General features: G+C 57.2%; 2 protein-coding genes across 5 annotated transcripts; one reads left to right on the forward strand and one right to left on the reverse strand.

Moving 5' to 3' along the window:
* Positions 1-926: 926 nt before the first annotated feature.
* On the forward strand, positions 927-8,496 carry PLCD4 (phospholipase C delta 4). Of its 4 annotated transcripts, none has more exons than XM_025895085.2 (15): positions 927-1,078; positions 1,428-1,586; positions 2,039-2,229; positions 2,526-2,633; positions 3,153-3,384; positions 3,783-3,984; positions 4,297-4,441; positions 4,918-5,070; positions 5,417-5,557; positions 5,902-6,058; positions 6,514-6,630; positions 6,921-7,099; positions 7,265-7,400; positions 7,492-7,641; positions 7,769-8,496. In XM_025895085.2, the coding sequence occupies exons 1-15, from the start codon at positions 1,054-1,056 to the stop codon at positions 7,873-7,875; spliced, it is 2,202 nt and encodes a 733-aa protein (XP_025750870.1). In that variant the 5' UTR covers positions 927-1,053; the 3' UTR covers positions 7,876-8,496. The 4 variants fall into 4 exon arrangements, with proteins under 4 accessions (XP_025750870.1, XP_017928086.1, XP_029815675.1 ...); XM_018072597.2 differs by having other exon boundaries at positions 2,039-2,267; positions 2,504-2,633; positions 7,769-8,495; XM_029959815.1 differs by having other exon boundaries at positions 2,039-2,267; positions 2,504-2,633; positions 5,905-6,058; positions 7,769-8,495.
* A 32-nt stretch (positions 8,497-8,528) lies between these two features.
* ZNF142 (zinc finger protein 142) lies at positions 8,529-18,666 on the reverse strand. The gene is made up of 8 exons (XM_029959814.1): positions 18,309-18,666; positions 17,168-17,806; positions 16,658-16,918; positions 15,358-16,170; positions 14,926-15,103; positions 10,524-13,758; positions 9,540-9,645; positions 8,529-9,161 (listed from the first exon to the last, which is right to left on the reverse strand). The coding sequence occupies exons 1-8, from the start codon at positions 18,547-18,549 to the stop codon at positions 8,662-8,664; spliced, it is 5,973 nt and encodes a 1,990-aa protein (XP_029815674.1). The 5' UTR covers positions 18,550-18,666; the 3' UTR covers positions 8,529-8,661.
* Between the last annotated feature and the right edge of the window lie 281 nt (positions 18,667-18,947).

Here is an 18,947-nt window from a genome sequence, read left to right on the forward strand (position 1 = left end):
GTAGACAGACAGTCCTCTTGTGCCCTGGTGACAACCAAACAGCCACTGCCAGCCCCACAGCTAGTGTGTCCCCCAGGAGTGGGGCGTAGGTCCCTGTGCTGGGGATCTGCTCTGCTGTCCTGACACTGAGCAGGGGATGGCTGCCGTCTGGCCCCGGAGCCCACAAGGGCTTGGGCTTGGCAGCTGCCTGCAGGCTGACGGCACCAGCTATTCCTAGCCCCACACCACTGGTGCCTGTGCTGAGTCAGGGGCCTGGGCGACGGCTGCCACCCCTGCATCCTGGCACAGAGCCCTTGTCCCCAGGGACCTCCTGCATCCAAATCACAGCCCACTAGCTGCAGCATCCACTCCTCGAGGGCCCAACTCCAGCACCTGGGTGACAGGCACATCCAGCAGTTTGTCAGTCTAATTAAAGTATCAACTGCCTAATCAAAGCCATATTGTTCCATGGTATTTATAGTCCCACTCACCGCAGTGCGCTTCCCGTACAGCTGTGGGTGCAGTCACAGCCCAGGGTGCTGGTATTTCCTGGGGACAAGAGGCTGCAGGAGCTGAGGGTCATTCCTCTGTGCCCCCTTCCTTGCTATCACGGCTGTGCCTCTCCCTTACTTTCAAATCTGCTGGTTGGGGTCATGTCCTAGGTGGTGGGGGCTGTTCTTGGGCACCCCCAGAGCAGTTTTTCCTGGCTCTAGGGGCCACTTCTTCCCTGGGAGCAGTAGGGCTCTGGTACTTGCTGGGCTGTGGAGCGTCTGCTCTCACAAGTTTTTCTGTTTTCCACCAACACCTTTTGAGCTCTGGCTTGCCAGTAACAGAGATTAATATTTCATGAGTACGGCGGGGTGAACTCGACACTTAAGGAAAGCAATGATCCAGCAGGAGACAGGCGCAGGTGCGCTCACACACGGGCAGGGGCACACACACCTTGCACACACATGGGTACGGCCGGACCCCCCTCGGCAGGACTTGGGCACAGTGGGGGAGACTGTCCCTGCTCCTCCCAGCCACCTTCTCTCTTCCCTCCTCAGCAGCTGTCAGCGTGGAGAACGCAGAGCCATGGCATCGCTGCTGTGCAACGCCCGTGAGTGCTGCGGTGGAGGCGAGGGGCGGGGCAGGGCATTGGGCCATCCGTACTTATGCCAGGGCAAATCTGACCTGTGGGTTGAGTTTACCTTGGTACGCTCAGGAGCATACCTATCTCACCATGGCCACTGGGATTTGGGCTTGGCAATGCCAAGGGTGGATGGGAAGGATTAATGGGGAACTACCTTCTGCCCATCTTGTGGTGAAGGGAGTTTATCTGGGGTCCACCCCTCCTCCCTCACAGATCAAGGGACCACATGGGGGTCCAGAGGCAAGATGAAGCAAAATATCAGGGCACAGTGCCTGGATAGCCCCACTTTTAGTGATGCAGCCCATGCTGCCCCCAGGCATCCAGCTCACAGACACACTAGAGCAGATGCAGCAAGGGACCCTGATGCGCAAAGTCAAGTCCAAGAGCTGGAAGAAGCAGCGTTTCTTCAAGCTGCAGGATGACTGCATGACCATCTGGTACCAGTCGAAGAGGACAGGCAAAACGGAGTCTGCCTGTGAGTACTGGCTTCTGTGTGTTGGCCACAGGGCCATTAGTAGGGTTTACAGGAATGTGAAGGTATGGAGATTCTTGAAACCATCCTTGCTAAGAGTGCTGGGGTGTTCAAGAAAGGCTATGCATGCATATGTGGTCTCTTCTCACCCACACCTCTCCTTGAAACATCCTGCCTCCAGCAGGATTCATGGGTCAAAAGGGATGAGTAGAAATTGCAGCTGGTTGAAGTGGAACCTCTGGAATGCCAGTGCAGGAGTAGACAGACAGAGGGGCTAATGGCAGTTATTGACTGGATAGCTCGATGGTTAATGGATGGATGAGTAGCTCAGTGGGTGGATGAGTGGATGGATGAGTGGAAGGAGGGATGGCTGGAAGAATAGGTGTCTGTGGGCAGTGCCCCTTGCCCTGTGGTCCTTGTCCCCCACAGACAGGCATCCCCTCCCTCTGCCCCAGTCTCCATCAGCGATGTGGAGACGGTGCGGGAAGGGCACCAGTCAGAGGTGCTGCAGAGCCTGGCCGAGGAGTTCCCCCCTGAGCGCTGCTTCACCATTGTCTTCTATGGCCGTCGTGGCAACCTGGACCTCATTGCTGGCTCGGCTGAGGAGGCGCAGTGCTGGGTCCAGGGCCTGCGTCAGCTCATTGAGGTAGCCACCACCATGGACCAAAGGGAGAAGATAGACCAATATCCTTCCTGCAAGCATCACTCTGCCTCCCCCTAACCAGTCATTCCCCTGCTGCAGATCATTCCCCAGGCCCTGCATATTCAGCCTTGTCCCAGCATGTGTGTAGCTGTTCTGAGTCTCACTGTCTGCATCAGTGCAGGACACAGAAAAAGGAAAAGAGGCCCTCTGATGCTCCCCAGCTCCATCTGTCATAGCCAAGGTCCTTTCCCTTAACATTTGCCCTGATTTCTCTCACGTGGATTCGTGACTGGTTTCAGAAAGCTGACAAGAATAAGGATGGACGCATGAACTTCAAGGAGGTACAGCGTCTCCTCAAGATGATGAATGTGGACATGAATGAGGATCATGCCCTGCGGCTTTTCCAGGTAAGCACTGCACCCAAGAGCCTGGAGGGGCTGTAGGGGCTGGAACAAGCTGCACAACACCTCCTTGCAAAAGGCTATGGTCACTTTATTTTGTCCATCCATCCATTCATCTATCCATCCATCCATTTGTTCACCCAACTACCTGTTTACCCACACAAACATGCACTTGTTCATTTTTCTGTTAAACCAACCAGCCAAGGCAGCTCTTCCTACCATTCATTTGTCCATCCAGTTGCTTATTTGTCTACCCAGCAAACCAGCTGTCTGACTTTTTATCCCTCCCTCCCTCCTTCCGCCTGTTTGTCCATAGACCCATCTATGGACTCATCCATGGATCCATCCACCTATCAGTCCACCCAACCAGCCCTCCATCTCCCCATCCATCCATTGATCGGTGCCTGCCACTGCCACTGGTGTAGAGTCTCTCTGCCCTCTGTTTGGGAGAATCCCCCCCAGCACCTTGGGTGGCCAAGACACCCCATTTTGCCCCATTCGGGTGCTGAGGGAGCTTCCTTGCAGGATGCCGATAAATCAGAGTCTGGGACACTGGAAGGGGAGGAGTTTGTGCTCTTCTACAAGGCTCTCACGCAGCGTGAGGAGGTGCTGAGCCTCTTTCAAGAATTCTCTGAGGATGGAAAGAAGCTGACGCTGCTGGAGCTGGTGGATTTCCTGCGGCAGGAGCAGCTGGAGGATGAGGGCACAGAGGAGATGGCCATGGAGCTCATTGACAAGTATGAACCATCAGAGACAGGTGAGAGCTGGCTCTGACATTTGCTGTGCTCTGCACAAGGGCAGGGAGAGGTCTGAGACTCAGTCCTATGGCAGGAGCACTCCCAGCCCCATTCTGCTACAGGGAGGACACAGGGGGAAGACTTACGATGGTGTGATCTGGGTGCAATTCCACTTTATTTGGTTCATTCCTGGACCATTTTGGTGTAGAAGGTTGACCAGCCATAGTGTGCAAACTCCAGCTTTGGGGTCCTGCCTTTCCAAGGTTACTGCCCTGGATCATCTCTTCCTGTGACCCAGCCTCTGGCAGCAGCTGTGCTGACCAGGTTGGAGATTCCAGGAGCCACCAGCAGCCCTGTTTGCCCTGCCCTGTCTCTTCCATGTCCCTGGCTGTCACTGAGCCTCCCCTTCCACCTGCAGCCCGGGTTCGCCATGTGTTGAGTGCTGATGGGTTCCTCATGTACCTCTGCTCTCCGGAGGGCTCCATCTTCAACCCCCAGCACCGGGCGCTGTGGCAGGACATGAACCAGCCACTCTGCCACTACTTCATCTCCTCCTCCCACAACACCTACCTGATAGAGGATCAGCTGCGGGGTCAGAGCAGCATCGAGGGCTACATCAGGTAAAGGGGCTGCTCCCTTCCAGCTGCCTTCCAGCACCCTCCTGTCCCAGTGCTGTGCCCTGGGCAGCAACATGGGGCAAACCCAGAAGCTCCTTTGCTCCTCTGTGGTCCAGCTCTCCTCTGGCCATGCCACGTAGTGCTCAGCAAGGGGAATACTGAGCCCAGTTCTACCTGCCCTGCATGCAGCAGCATCCACACCCTGGATGGGTGTCCCCTGGTCCCTATAGTGGTGACACTCACGAGCAGAGGGGAGGGCAGGGAACTGGTGCCCTGGCCATGTGCGGGGTCCCAGAGGTGACAACCCACCCCCAGGGCTCTGAAACGGGGCTGCCGGTGCCTGGAAGTGGATTGCTGGGACGGGCCGAATGGGGAGCCCATGGTGTACCACGGCCACACCTTCACCTCCAAGATCCCCTTCCGGGAGGTAGTGAGCACCCTGGGGAAGTACGCTTTCAAGGTAAGGCACTACTCTTCCCCAGGTGCTGGAGGTTGTGGGTGGCCCTTGGTGTGAGCGGGGATGTGGCTGCAATTGTCCCATGGGGTAGTGATAGGTCCCTGGAGGGGGATGAGTGCTGTGGTTCACACAGCTGGTGATGCAGCAGGACTGTTCACTCTGCGGGAGAGGAGGGTGGCTGTGTCACTTTCCAGGGGACAGCACTGGGGTGTCTGACCTACAGCCTGTGCTGTGCTGTGCCAGGGGATGAGGGCTCATGCAGATGGTCTCTTGGGGGTGCAGGGGTGAGATGGGGCCTCGGGGATGCGGAATTGAAATGGGATATGTAGGGTAATGGGGGATTGGAGGGGTAAGAGGATCTTGAGGCGGGAAACAAGAAGACTCAAGGAGCTCCATTCTGGCACTGGTGACAAATGGAGCTTGTGAGAGCTCCCCAACCCCACCAAGGATGATCTCCAGCTGTGCACGTTGCTCCCCAGGCCTCGGACTACCCGGTGATCCTGTCCCTGGAGAACCACTGCAGCATGGAGCAGCAGGAGGTCCTGGCACAGCAGCTCAAGGACATCCTGGGGGAACAGCTCCTCACCACCACCATCGACGGGCATGTCCCCAGCCATCTGCCATCCCCAGAGGTAGGGACAGAGCACAGCTGTGCTGGGCATTGCTGTCCTGTCTGGGACTGGAGCGAGGAGGTGGTTCTGCTGTTCAGAGAACAGGCCACCTCTGTTCCAGCATCATTCTGTTCTACTGGAGCATGTGATGACCCTGTGTTCACAGAGGTGCCAAAGCTGTCCCCAAAGTTGTCTCCCCATGCCCTGCAGAGTCAGACAGAAGGGCAGAACCCTCCTACGCCATCCCCTCCTGGGTGCTGAAGGGAGCTAGTGGTGCTGGCCCTCAGTAGTGCAGGATCCCAGGGGAAAACAAGCCCCATGGAGGAGCTGGGCACACTAAAGTGCCTCTCTATTCCCAACCCCACAGGAGCTGAAGCACAAGATCCTGCTGAAGGGAAAGAAGATCGGGCGGCTGGAGGACACGCTGGACGGGCCAGGGGATGAGGTGCCTGATGTGTCTGACGACGACAATGGGGCAGAGGCAGAGGAAGAGAGGCGGAGGGCAAAGGTGGGTGACCCAGGCTGGGAGTGCTGAGCCCATGGACATAGCTTAGGGCTGTAGTGGAATTCTAGTGCCTGGAGGAGAGACAGAGACGGCAGAGACAGATCAACAGGCAGGGGGAACAGCGTTTTCTGCCTCTGGCTATGCCAGCCACCTCTTTGCTGTGGTGGCACCATGTTGGGGGTCCCCTCATTGCTCCGTTCCTAGCAGGAAGGCTGCTCATGGGTGGGGATACTGCCACATCCCAGCACACCCCTGGCTGCTCTTGAATGTCCTGGCTCTACAGCCCATGGCCTGGGTGAGTGCTGGTGGATGATGCTCCCATCACCCAACACGGCTCTGCCTTGCAGAAGGACAAGGAGACCCTGGCACAAGCATTGTCTGACTGCGTCATCTACTGCAAGAATGTGTCCTTCCGGGGCTTCCAAGAGGCCCGCAGTCATTCCCGGCCCTCTGAGATCTCCTCCCTCTCTGAGGCCAAGGCCAGGAAGCTCATCCGGGATGCAGGTGAGACGAAGGGGGCAGTGGAACTGGGGGACTGGGGTAGGGTGGAGGGGGCAGGTGGCTTCCTCGGGTGTAGAGCTAAAACCTCCAGACATCAGGGGTGTGGTGTGGGGTAAAGGGGGTCCAGTTGGGCTGTACTGTGGGGTTTGGCTCGGGTAAGTGATGGTGGGGGGTTATTGGCTTAGAAAACAAAGCAGGACACCTGGATTCCTGAGAGGGGAGAGGGATGAAAATTGGTGGGTGGGTAGGTGGGTGGATGGATGGATGGATGGATAGATAGATAAGGGGATGGGTGGTTAGATGGATAAAAGGATGAATGAAAGTATGAATGGATGAGTAGATGAATGGGTGATGAATGGATGGACAGATGGACGGGCAGCACATGTGGTAGGTGGCTCTGCAGGCCAGGAAATGACCTCATGAGTAACCCTCATGCTCTAGGAATTTCCTATCCCTAGGAAATGAGTTTGTCCGCCACAATGCCTGGCAGCTGACACGCATCTACCCCAGTGGGATGCGGACTGATTCCTCCAACTACAGCCCCCAGGAGATGTGGAACGCTGGGTGCCAGATCGGTATGGCTGGGGGGCATCAGGGCTGTGGGCTGGGGAGATACTGCAAGTCCTGTGCCAAATGCCACCATCGACACCTGTGTTAGTGCCAGCTACAACCCCAGCTGGAGCCAGGTCTGGCTGCCAGCTTTTGCTCTGCTCTGGGGAGTCTGGGGGTATCCAGGCATTGGTGCCTTATCCCCCTGTGCAGCCTCGCATCTCTCTGGCTACGGGGACAGGCTGGTTCTCAGCTCTAAGCAGGGCATGGTGTCTCCAAGCTGCTCTGAACCCTCTTCCCCACCACCTCCCTGCAGTGGCCCTGAACTTCCAGACAGCCGGCACGGAGATGGACCTGTGCGATGGCCTCTTCAGCCAGAACGGCTGCTGTGGCTACGTGCTCAAACCACCCTTCATGAGGGATGAGGAGACTCTCTTCAACCCCAGTGACCCCAGCAGCCGGGAAGGCCCTGGCCCCATCACCCTGACGATCCAGGTACAGGGCTGAGGAGAGATCCCAGGGAAGCTGTGACAGTGTCCTGGGGCTCTTGTCAGTCCCAGCCAGATGGGGACTGTTGGGCAGTGTGCTGGAGCCGAGTAGCCTCACAATAGATCGGTTTGGCTGCTCCCCAGCTCATGGGGTCCATGCCCCTACCTGCAGGTGATCAGCGGGCAGCAGCTCCCCAAAGTGGCCAACAGCAAGGATGGAGCCATCATCGACCCACTTGTGCGCGTGGAGATCCATGGGGTCCCTGCGGACCAGGCACACCAGGAGACAAAGTACATTGAGAACAATGGTGAGCCCCACAGTGGTACCAGGGACCCTGCTGTGCCCAGGCACCTCCCCTGCCCTCCCTCACCCTCCCAGCACCCACTCTCCCTTCCCAGGGTTTAACCCCCGCTGGGATGAGACACTACAGTTCCAGCTCCATGTGCCTGAGCTGGCCCTGGTCCGCTTTGTGGTGGAGGATTATGACAAGACTTCCAGGAATGATTTTGTGGGCCAGTTCACCCTAGCCTTTGCCAACATCAAACCTGGTGAGTGGCTGCTGCTCAGTGGTTTTGGGGGCCCAGCACAGCCCCGTAAGTGTGTCTGGGGCTCAGCTGGGTGCTATAGATGGAGATGTGGTTGCAGTCAGCCACAGCCTTGCTGTACCCCCTGCAGGATACCGCCACATCCATCTCCTCTCCAAGGACGGCACGAGCATCCCACCCTCTTCTCTCTTTGTCCATATCCGCATCACCGAGCCACCTGACCCCGAACAGGACTGAGCTCACGGGGTGAGCAGCACCCAGATGGAAGCCATACAGGCGGCCCTGAGTGGCTGGGGCCGCAGAGCCAACCACCTTGCCCTCTTGTTGAGCTGTTTCGTGTCATCCCTGTGTTGTTGCTGCTGTGACCCCCTTTGCAGTAGCCTCTGAGGACTGGGAAAAAGCACTGACCTGCCCTTTCCAGGTTCGGGATGCTGTCCCCCATGCCTAAGCATGAGGTCTATGTTGGTGCAGCTCCCTGAATCCCCCCAGGCACCCTGCCCTGGCCTAAGGTCACAGCTTGGCCATGGGGAGGAGGAGAGATGGTGCATGGCCTGGCTTTGCTGCAGGGGCTGGTCCCCCACCAGGCAGGGGAGCAAGGCTGGAGCCAAGCAAACCCCGAGGCTGGGCAGAGCTGTGAGAGGAGTTGGTCCTCACTGCCCCTGATCTTGTAGAGCCCCATTACAGCCTCTGGCCCCTACAACCCCAGATTAACCCTTGTCCCATCCTTTCTCGGTAAGCAACCTAATAAATTGTTCAGTGACAGACAAGCTCAGGTCTGGGTGCAGTGGTGCTGGGGAGAGACAGGGAGCTGGGCTTGTGCTTGTGCTCTTCCTCTGTGGGCACCTGGCCCACTGTTCATACAGGGTTCCAAACAGCCCCAAGAAACAATATTAAAAGGAGCTGAGTGATTCCTTTTATACAGTCACATATTTTACAACCCATATACATATATGCCTATACACACACATACATCTCTGCAGAAGGCCTGTGCCACCAGCGCCTTAAAGCAGTCAGGACTCAGCCTCACAGCAATGTGCCATCCTTCTCCACAGGGCATCCTCCTTCCTGCTCCATCCTGGGCAGCCCCTTGGCCTGTGTTTCCCTCTGCACAGCATGAAGGTGGACAGTGTGTGTGCTGGGGTCCTTTCCCACCCCCTGGCTTGGGTCAACAGCCCCATGCTCAGGGTGATGCCGCTGGATGTGTTTGATGACCTGGAACTTCTGCTTGGCCTTGTAGGGGCAGTAGCGGCAGAAGAAGGGGTGCTCGTTGGTGTGGGTCAGGTAGTGGTGGCGCAGGCCGGCCGCCCAGCGGAAAGCTCGCCCGCAGGCATTGCAAACATAGGGCTTCTCCTCACTGTGCTTCTTCAGGTGGGTCTTGAGGAGGAAGCGGGTCTTGAAGGCCTTGCCACACTGCTCACAGATGAAGGAACGGGCCTCCTGGTGCCGTGTCTCCTTGTGAACCCGCAGGGCATCCGCACGGTTGGTGCAGTACTCGCACTCATCACAGCGGTATGGCTTCAGGCCTGTGGTGACAGGGAAAGGGATGGCACCGGAATGGGGGCACAGTGCTCTCCATTCCACGGGTCTCACTCTCCCCGCAATACAGCATCAGTTCCCAGGGACTTTGCCCTACACCCCACTGTGTCAGCAGGCACACCAAGACTTCCCCTTTCCAAGGCACCAAATAGTGACTGGGGTCTGCACCACTCCAACTTCCCTCCCACCTGAGGGCACTGTCCCCAGCCCACTGGCATAGGAGAATGTGCTGACCTCCAAATGTTGGGGGTCCTCCCCTGCCTCCAGCTGGGCCACTGGTAGCAAAAGAAGCAGGGAACTGGGGTCCCTGCAGCCCCAACACCCTCCCTGGTGCTCCACGGCCTGTCCCCATTAGCAGCACTCACCCGTGTGCTTCGTCATGTGGTACTTGAGCTGGTTCACCCACTTGCACTTGTAGCCACAGTCGGGGCAGAGATATTTCCGCTCTTCCTTGTGGATCCGCATGTGATACTGGGCACAGGGCAGGAGGGTGGGGTCAGGATGAGACCACATCCGCTGCCCTGGGAATGTGTAGGGCTCTGGGATGCCAGTGAAGGGCTCAAAGACAGCTCTGGCATCTCCAACTGCATGGGGCAAGGAGGGCTGTGGGCTTGCCTGTCAGGCTATGGGCAAGGGCGATCCATAGCAGGATTGGGATGAGAAGCCCATACTGCTGAGCTGCTCTGTCCCAGCCTGTGGATGGCACAGGCTTTGCTCCCCAGTTTGTTATTTAAGACAAAGTCTGGGTTAAAACCCAACTCGAGCTAGCCCTGAGTTGAGCACAGCCTCACCCAGGTGGCCCCAGGGGGCTCCAGCTCAGCCTGATCATTAAAAAAGTCAGTATTTATTTTAGCAAAATCAGACTATTTTCCCTCCATCGCCCCATGCCTGGCCTTCCTGTTCTAGGGAAGGCCCTTTACCACGCATTAGGATGCTAATCATATATAGCAAGATCATGATCTGCTTGCAAGGAAGCTGAGGTTTTACTGGACCATGTCTAACTGGCATCACAGAGCATGCTAAAGCCAGCAAGCAGCCTAACTTGGCTTCAAGTGGTGCAAGGATGCACCCAGAGAAAGACAGAGATGTCATCAGGAAAAGGAGTGAACTTGGACAGCTGCCTGCCTTCTTGCTTTGTTACAAATCCCCCTTCTCTTTAAACCGCAACAGCAGGGAAGAAACATATTTTTATACAAGTTTTATCCACTCGCTTCTTACTATTGTGTGAGCCACTGAAGAGGACAGAGGATAAAACCTCCCCTTGGGAACTTCTTCCCCAAATCCCCATGTCTGGATGCCCCTCTAGTCATGTAGATACAGTAGGATACATTCCGAAGCAGAGCTCTCACCTTGAGACGTGAGGGGTCGGCGCAGGCATATTTACAGAGGTGGCACTTGTAGGGCTTCTCACCCGTGTGGATGCGGATGTGCCACGTGATCTTCTGCCTGTTCTTGGTGGTGTATTCGCAGTCCGAGCACTTGTACAAGCGGGTGCCCCCGTGGCCCTTCATGTGCTGGTCAAAGACAAGCTGGTGGCGGCAGGTGAAGTCGCAGAAGGGGCAGTGCAGGGGTTTGTCCTGGGGGGAGGCTGGCTCATGGCTCTCCATATAATGCCGCACCAGCTGCTGCCGCTCCTTGGCTGCAAAGCTGCACAGCTCACAGCGGTGGCTGAAATGCTGCGTCTTGTGCTCCTCCAGTGCCTCCCGGGTGGCAAAAGTCTCCTTGCAGGTGCTGCACTCGAGGTGCGGGTGCTGCTTCTGCACGTGGCACTTGAGCGTGGCCTCGCTGTGACACATGAAGCCACAGCGTGGACAGCCATAGGACACCTTCTCCTCGTGCCGCCGCAGGACATGCTGCTTGAGGGCCGTCTCGGAGCTGAAGCGAGCCTCACAGCGGGAGCAGGCGAAGTTGAGCTCGCCATGGTGGCAGCTGTTGACGTGGCGGGTGATGTCATTCTGCAGGTAGCTGCTGTAGTCGCAGAGCGGGCAGAAGTGGGTGGGTGTCTTCTCGTGCACCCGCAGGCGGTGGATGCGCAGCTTGGAGTTGGTGCCGAAGGTCTGGCTGCAGATGCCGCAGGCGATGCGCCCCACGCCGGTGTGCAGGGACTGGTGGGCCTCGAGGCGGTAGCGCCGCGTGGTGCTGAACTCGCAGTAGCGGCACTTGTGCGGCTTCACCCCCTCGTGCTTGATGCGGACGTGCTGCCGCAGGCAGCGGGCCTGCTTGCAGGTGAACTCGCACTGGCGGCACTGCAGCTGCGGTCGCTTGCTGTAGTGCTTGCGGTGCAGCCTGCGGTGCAGCTGCAGGGCTTTAGCCACCTTGGAAGTAAAGGGGCAGGAGGCACAGCGGAACTCACCCAGGGTCACGCAGCCCCTCTTCTTGTGCGTCTTCATGGCCCGTTCCTGGTGGCAGGTGAAAGGGCAGTTGGGACAGGAGAAACGCCTCCTCTTGGGCAGGGTGGCTTTTGAAGGGGCCGCATCCAGTGGGAGCTTACTGGGCTGGCCTGTTTCAACACTGGCTAGGTCCCCCTCAGGGAGCTCGGTGCTTTGGGATCTGTCCTCCTTGGGATGCATGATGTGCTTCTCAGCACAGTGGCTTTTGAGGGCCCGCTGGGAGCGGAAGGCCTCAGGACACAGGGAGCACCAGAACTGCTCCAGGTTCCGGCAGCCATCCTCCACGTGGGAGGTGATGGTGGAGACACGGGAGCACACGAAGGAGCAGGCGTTGCAGTGCAGCTTCCCTCCCTCCAGCCGGTATTTCTCTAAGGGTTTCCCAGGCTGGGAGGGATCAGCAGCTCCATCTGGCTCAGGTCCATCCCCTTGCTGGGGAGGCTCTTCTGCTACCTTTATGCTGTCACCCGGCAGGGATTTCTCAGGGGCAAGACAGCCTGATGCCTGTTCTCCAGCCAAAGGACTGCCTTCTGCCTGTTTTTTATCAGGCAGCAGTTCAGCTTCCCAAGGGCTCTCAGCATGCCCGAACTCCTCTGAGTGTCCCTTCTCACTCTCCCCTGTTTCTGTACCATTATCACCAGGCTGGTCAGCAGATTGGCACAATCCAGGTGACTCCTGGCTGGCTGGTTTGAGGATCTTGTTGTTCTTCAGGAGAACTGGGCACTTCTTGAGGAGGTGAGTGTTGAGCCCCCGTTGCTGCTTAAAGCTGGCGCCGCACTCGTGACACACAAGCGGGGCCCGGCGTCTCTGGCAGCTGGCTTTGGAGTGCAGAGACATGGACTTCTCCTTCCGCGTAATGTAAGAGCACTTCTCACACTTAAAGACCTGGCTCTCCGACTGCACCACCAGCATCTGCACCCTGCCCTCCAGCACCAGCGTCTCTGCCTGCTCCTTGTCCTGCTTCCGGAGAGCCTTCAGCACGGACTCTGAGCCACCCCTGGCATTGCCATTTGAGGTGACCACCTCCTCTGGGACAGGTGGGTGGCCTTGCTCAGGTGTCTTCAGCACACTGAGCCAGGCCTCTGGCAGCTTGGCTTGGCTGGTCCCTCTCACCTCAGTGTCTGCCACCAGCTTGTGGTGGTCTGAGCATGACCTCTCAAGGTGGTCCACTGCCTGCCTTAGAGTGTCTTTTCCCTGGCTGTCTCCTGCCACTACACTGTGCTTCAGTCTCACCACATCATCTTCCCGTACATCTACTTCCTCTTCTTCAAAGTCTGGGGTTTCTTCAAGTGTATTGCCACTGTTCTCCAAGACAAGGTCATCCTGGGAACCCAGCATCTCAAAGGCTGTGGAAGGCTCCTTGCAGGACATCATTTCCATGCTCTCTGGCTGTGTCACACAGGCATCTCCAGTCAAGTGCACTAGGAGGTGGTCAGATGAGACATTCAGTGCTTCCAAGTGCAAGGTGCAGCTCTCTGCCACATCCTGAGAAACACTGAGCTCAGCTGAGCCTGTGGCAGTGTCTCCTTGCACGCAGTCATCTTCCAGGGCATTGCCAGCAGTCGGACAGCTCTGCTCCCCCTCGCTCACACCTCTCTCTGCCTCACCACTGCTCTCTCGTGGAGCAGGATCCTGCCCAAGGAGAGGTACCACAAACACTTGCTGGCAGCCCTCTTCTCCCTGGGACTCCAGCTGCGATGGCTTCGCCCTTGCCCACTGCTCCTTGCCAGCAAGGGGGGAACTGGCATCCACATTCAGGGCTGTGCCAAGCTCGTAGCTGAAGAGTGCCTCAGACGAACTGATCTCCAACTCCTTGCTGGCATAGTTTTCCAGCCAGTCCTTGTCACCAGGAACGTAGCCATGAATCTTACGCTTGTGGAAGAAGAGGCTGGTGTTGCTGAAGGTGCAGTACGAACAGAGGGCACAGCGAAACTCCTTCTGCTTGGTGTGCTTGCAGTTCTCATGGTTCAGCAGCGCCTGCTTGTACTTGGTCTGGTAGGTGCAGTACTGGCACTGGAAGATGGGCACCTGGTAGTTCTGTGAGTGCTTTGCCTGCATATGCTTCTGCAGCTCATACTTGCGCTTGCAGGCGAAGCCGCACACCTCGCAGATCAGACTTTTGCCCTGGTGCCGCAGCTTGTGGCTGCTCAGCTGGTCAGCACGGTGACAGCGGTATGAGCACTGGTTGCACTGGTACCTGTGGGGACAAGTAGAATTGGTCAGGCAGCATGAGGAGCCGGGACAGGCTGAGCTCCATCAGGCATGCTGAGCTCTCCCTCCCCATCCCAGAATAACGGGGAAGGAGTACTGCTGGGTTTGCCAGATCTGACCTTTGGCATCCAGGCAGCTCTTACCACAGGCAATTCCTCCCTGCTGCAGCCCTTGGCACTGCGGTGCTTTATACCCCCAGCCTGCGGGGTTATATTCCCCGAGGTATTCCATACAGTGAACGTGTCACCCCCACAAATGTACCAACAGCACTCCAGCATCCCTGGAGGCAAGCTAGACCCAAAGGAGTTGACAATTTGGCATTCTTGAACATGCTCAAGTGAGCCTTGGCTCACAAACATCAGCAGAGCCCATGAACCCAAGGGCAGAGCTGCACCTCTGAGGTAATACACCTCCTCGGTGGCATGGAGACACCAAAAATAGCTTTGCTTCCACAGCACCATGCTGGCAACAACCTGCAAGCTCAAAGGCCAGATTTCTTATGTTCCAGACAGAGCAGGCTATACCAGGCATGAGAGAGTCTGGCACAAAATGCAGCCTGGAGAAGCAGACCCCTGGAGTGAGAGCAGTATTCTCCGTTGTTCTGTAATTTTCCATGGGCCTTTACAAACTAAGCTTCTCTCAGGGTAGCTGCAAAATAAGCAAGTTTCTGGATGCTTTCAGCTAGAGTAGTTGTAACATAAGTATCTAATTTTTGATAACAGATGCTGAACAAAGGTGCTCTATTACAAGCTATAAATGTGCATGGTCAATGGACAAGTTCAAGTGAAGTTCATGCTTCAAATAACCACCAGAGACCAGCAGAAGACCCCCTAGTAACCCAATGAGGACTTCTGAAGAACTTAGAGCTGATTAACATATGCATGAACTTTCTGAGAAAAGTAGTGAATATGTAAGACACTTGATGAATATGTAAAACTGTAAGTAAATATTAGCTATGCTAAACAAGAGCAGGGCACACACACACTTAAGAGGAGCTATCCTGTGCGTCCAGCGCTGGTAATAAAGGAATTCTTGCCTCCTAATGCTCACAAATCGAGTCTTCGGGGTCTCTTATTTGCCGATTTATGGTAACAGGAGCAGGATTTGGGGAGCCCTGACTAAGCTGACAGGGCAGTAGAGCAGGGGGTCTTACCGGAGATCTCCGGTGTGCTTGCGCATGTGGACGTTCAGGTAGTGCTTCCACTTGGTGATGTACCCACATTCGGTGCACATGAAGTTCTTGTCGTTGGAGTGGGTCAGCATGTGCTTGGACAGGTAGCTCACATCCCGGCAGGTGAAGTCGCAGAGCTCACACTTGTGAGGTTTCTCTCCTATATGCAACACATGAATACTTTCAGCATGACAGCCAAATAAAGCAGCATGGCAGGGAAACAAGCTCAGCAGGAGCTGGGGGTGACAGGAGGGGTGGGAACATGCCACAACTTCAGTCAAGTGACACTAGGGTGGTAGAGCCAGTGGTGGGACCCAGGAGCCCTGACCCAGCCCTCCCTGCCTACCCAGACCCAGGACAGGACACCACCCCCATCTCAGCTTGGCTCTTGGGACTCCTGCAGCGGACACCCACCAGTGTGCAACAGCATGTGCCGGATGAGCACCCGCTTGTGCGCAGTGGCGAAGGCACACTCGGTGCACTTGTGGATCTTCTCGTTGGCGTGCATCTTGCCCACGTGGTCATGAAACTCCACGGGGTTGAAAGTGGCGTAGGGGCAGAAGCTGCACTGGAGCTGCTCACTGCCTGGGTGCCCCTGCTTCTTATGCTTGCGGAAAACGTGCTTGTTGGAGCAGATGAAGTCGCACTGCTGGCAGTGGAAGGCGTAGTGGGTTTTCCGGTGAGCCTCCATGGCCTCAGCTGTGCCAAAGAGCAGTGAGCAGGCGTGGTATTTGCACTCCACTGCCTTGATGCCATGAGCATCCTTGAGGTGACGGACAAACTCCTTCCGGTCCTCCACACAGTAGTCGCAGCCTCCCTGGAAGCAGCTCAGCCTCTTGGGTTCGGCTTTGTGAGTCTTCAAGTGCTCTTTGAGGGCCTGGCTGAGCCGAAACTTCTCTTCGCAGACAGGGCAGGAGTAAACATCAGAGTAGAAGTTGGAGATGTCCTCGTGCATACTGGCCATGTGGCGGTTGAGGGCGTTCTTCTCCACCGAGCTGTAGTGGCAGAGCGGGCAGCGATGGGCCTTCTCGCCTGTCTCCCGCATCATGTGGATCTTCAGTTTGCTCTTGCTGGTGAAGTACTTGTGGCAGTTGGGGCACTGCAGGCTGGGGTCAGGGAAGTGCAGGTGGAGGTGCTCCACCAGGTGCGTCCGCTTCTTGAAGCACCGCTTACATTCAGGGCACATGTGGGTTTTGTAGAGGTACTCGGAGCCCTCTGCAACATCCCCTGGAGGAGCAGAGGAGGGAGAGCAATCAGTAGGAAAAAGATGGAGAGCACAGACAAATGTTCTGTCCCTGATCCAGCTGTACCGGGGTGAAGGCTTATACACGTGTGGTTGCACAGCAGCCACCTACTCAGAGGGACTGTCACCACCTCAAGTCACCAGCACACTTCCTGGTGAGCTCTTTTCAGCTCAACGCTGGCAAAGCACAGCCTATATCAGGCCTGCCCATGTGCCCCTGACCCCCAAATGCAGGCAGACCTTTGCCTAAACCTGACAGTGGGTGTGAACAGGAAAAAGAAGGGACAGATTTGCTTGGGTAGAGGTCAGGGGAACAGTGCACTGGTACATGCAGGAGATGTGGGGTTACTGGATGGCACAGGACCCCCAGGCCCCATGAGCCTGGCCCATACTTCCACACCAGCCCCAAAGCTGTGCTGCTTGTTCATAACACAAAGCCTGAGCAGCTCCTGGTAGGGCCCTGCATTCCACCTTTGAAGTGGTGTGCCTGTGGCATTCTGCCTTTCTCAGGAGCTGCCTTCCCATCCTCTTTGGCCTCGGCTTCACAGGGGCTCTCGCCATCCTCCTCCTGCGATTCATCCCCACCGCTGTCTGAATCCTCTTCTCCAGCTGATGCCTTCTGCCCCTTCAAGGAGTTGTCCTCGGTACCTGCAGGGTTTGCTGGCCTGGCTTCTGCTGTGCTGGCTTCCCAGCCAGGGTGGCAATTTCCTGCCTCCTCCTGCTCTTCTGCTGCTGCTTCAGTGGGGAAAGACAGAGATCATCACGCTGAAGGAAAGAGGGACCACTCTGTCCCCACCACCCCCATACAGGAAAACCTCCTGGCTGAGATGAGGGCACAAACTGTGCTGTGCAGGGAGGAAGGAATGCAGGGTTCCCAGCCCTCCAACCTTGCCCCCCAACTCCTCCCAGTTTTAACTGGGATGCACGGACACAGTCAGCCTCTGCAACAGCCACAGCCCCCAGCGCCACACCCAGCCATACCTGATGGTAGGATGCAGCACTGCTCAAGGCTGTGGGGCTCTGAACTGCAGGGGCCACCTGTTTCGGGCATCTTGGACGGGGGCTCTGTGGTGTGGCCCTTCTTGTGCTGCCAGAAGAGCTTGGCACTGGCTGTGACAAAGTCGCAGTGGCCACAGTGGAAGGGGAAGTGTGTCCGGTGGTGCTGCTCCATGGCTGGGCGGCTGGGGAAGAGCAGCGGGCAGGCCCGGCAGGTGCACGACACAGGCGAGGCCCCGTGCAGGTGGCGCAGGTGACTGCGCAGTTGCTTGCGGTCCTCCGTGGTGAAGTGGCAGCCTCTCTCTGGGCAGGGCAGGGCTCCTGGTGGGGCACGGTGGGTCTTGAAGTGCTCCTTGAGCTGGGCAGGCTGCGTGAACGCCTCCCGGCAGATGGGGCACAGCAGGCGCTCAGGAGCAGAGCCTTCCTGTGTGCCAGCTCCAGGCAGCTCTGAGCCCCCTGGCTCGCTCTGGTCCTCGCTGACAGAAGTCAGCAGTGCCCCAGGGAGTTCCAGGTGCCCAGGAGGGGCCAGCAGCAGGCACTGGTGCTGGGACAGCAGGGAGGCCTCTGGGAAGCTCTGGCCACACCTCTCGCAGAAGTACAGCTCCACCACTTTGACCAGAACCTCTGCAGAGAGCAAGGGGCGAGCATTAGAAAGGGCTTTCACCAGGCCCAGAGTGTGGGACTGGTGGTTCAGTTCCAGCTCTGGACAAGGAGAATAAACCCCCGTTGCCACAAATTATATTTTGGGAACCACAGCCCACCCCCTGCCCAGGATATCCCAGGATATGTCCCATAAGAAAGGGAACACCACCACCCTGGTGACCACGATGACCAGGTCTGTCCTTTTGCACCTTTGAGGCACGCAGAGATGTGAGGCTGGCTTGGCCCCATTCCCAGGAGATCTCCACCTGGTCCCTACTGACAGCCACTCTCCCCATCCAAATCCCAACCTTGTGCCAGGTCTGCACTCAATGGTGGCACCAGACTGGTGATGCACATGAGGTCAGAGACACGAGGGCACCTGGTGTCCCTAAGGTGCTGGCTGGAAGGGACAGGGGCCCTGGCCAGACCTCTCTCCCTCTGCTGAGTGTCACTGGGCCCATGCTGCCCTCCTTGCACCCCATACCTGTGGTACTGGCCTCATTGCTCAGCGTTACATTGCCAGCCACTGTCTCGATGAATATTTCTACATTGCTTCCTTCAGCGTGAGCCCCTTCCCCAGGCATTGATGCCTCTGCCAGCAGCAAGTCCTGGCTGGCAGTCAGCGGGGGTGTCCCAGCCAGACCGGAGCTGGCCGCACCAGGGCTTCCCACAGCTCTTGCCTCTCCTGGTGTGGGCAGGAGCAGCTCCGAGCACAGGGCCTCCATCTCCCTGCTGGCACCCTCAAAGACAGTCACTGCTGCACTCAGTGCCCCCGGGCACTGCCTTGGTGCTGGCCAGGACAGCCTCTCACTCTGAAACAGAAGAAAGAGCTTTAAAACAGAGACAACCCAGAGGCCTGATGGGATTTTGGGGGCCAGCCTGCAGTGCCAGTCCCCAGGCAGGGCATGAACTGGGGATCTCAACACTGGCTCCTTTTTGCTGTGCCTCCAGTGGGCCACAAATCGGGCAATCCCCGGTAGACAGGAGTGCAAGGACAGGTGTACCCTCCCCAAAGATGCCTAGGGGCCTCTCCCTGAGCCTAACACCCAGGGCTCGCTCCCTGAGTCCAGCTGGGCCCAGCCCCGAGCCCGAGACCACCCCCGAGAGCTGTGTCCGGTCTCCA

The sequence above is a fragment of the Manacus vitellinus genome, unplaced genomic scaffold (genome assembly GCF_001715985.3).
Source record: "Manacus vitellinus isolate BGI_N305 unplaced genomic scaffold, ASM171598v3 scaffold_22_pilon, whole genome shotgun sequence".
NCBI classification, from domain to species: domain Eukaryota; kingdom Metazoa; phylum Chordata; class Aves; order Passeriformes; family Pipridae; genus Manacus; species Manacus vitellinus.

Excerpts from the sequence above, each read along its gene's own strand:
- PLCD4 (XM_018072597.2), top strand. The coding sequence starts at position 1,054 with ATGGCATCGCTGCTGTGCAACGCCC. Across the intron at positions 4,442-4,917 it reads TGGGGAAGTACGCTTTCAAG|GCCTCGGACTACCCGGTGAT; the intron begins GTAAGGCACTAC and ends GTTGCTCCCCAG. Across the intron at positions 7,642-7,768 it reads CTTTGCCAACATCAAACCTG|GATACCGCCACATCCATCTC; the intron begins GTGAGTGGCTGC and ends TACCCCCTGCAG.
- ZNF142 (XM_029959814.1), bottom strand. The coding sequence starts at position 18,549 with ATGGAGGCCCTGTGCTCGGAGCTGCTCCTGCCCACACCAGGAGAGGCA. Across the intron at positions 16,171-16,657 it reads ACAGGCACACCACTTCAAAG|GGGATGTTGCAGAGGGCTCC; the intron begins GTGGAATGCAGG and ends CTGCTCCTCCAG. Across the intron at positions 15,104-15,357 it reads GCACATGCTGTTGCACACTG|GAGAGAAACCTCACAAGTGT; the intron begins GTGGGTGTCCGC and ends TGTTGCATATAG.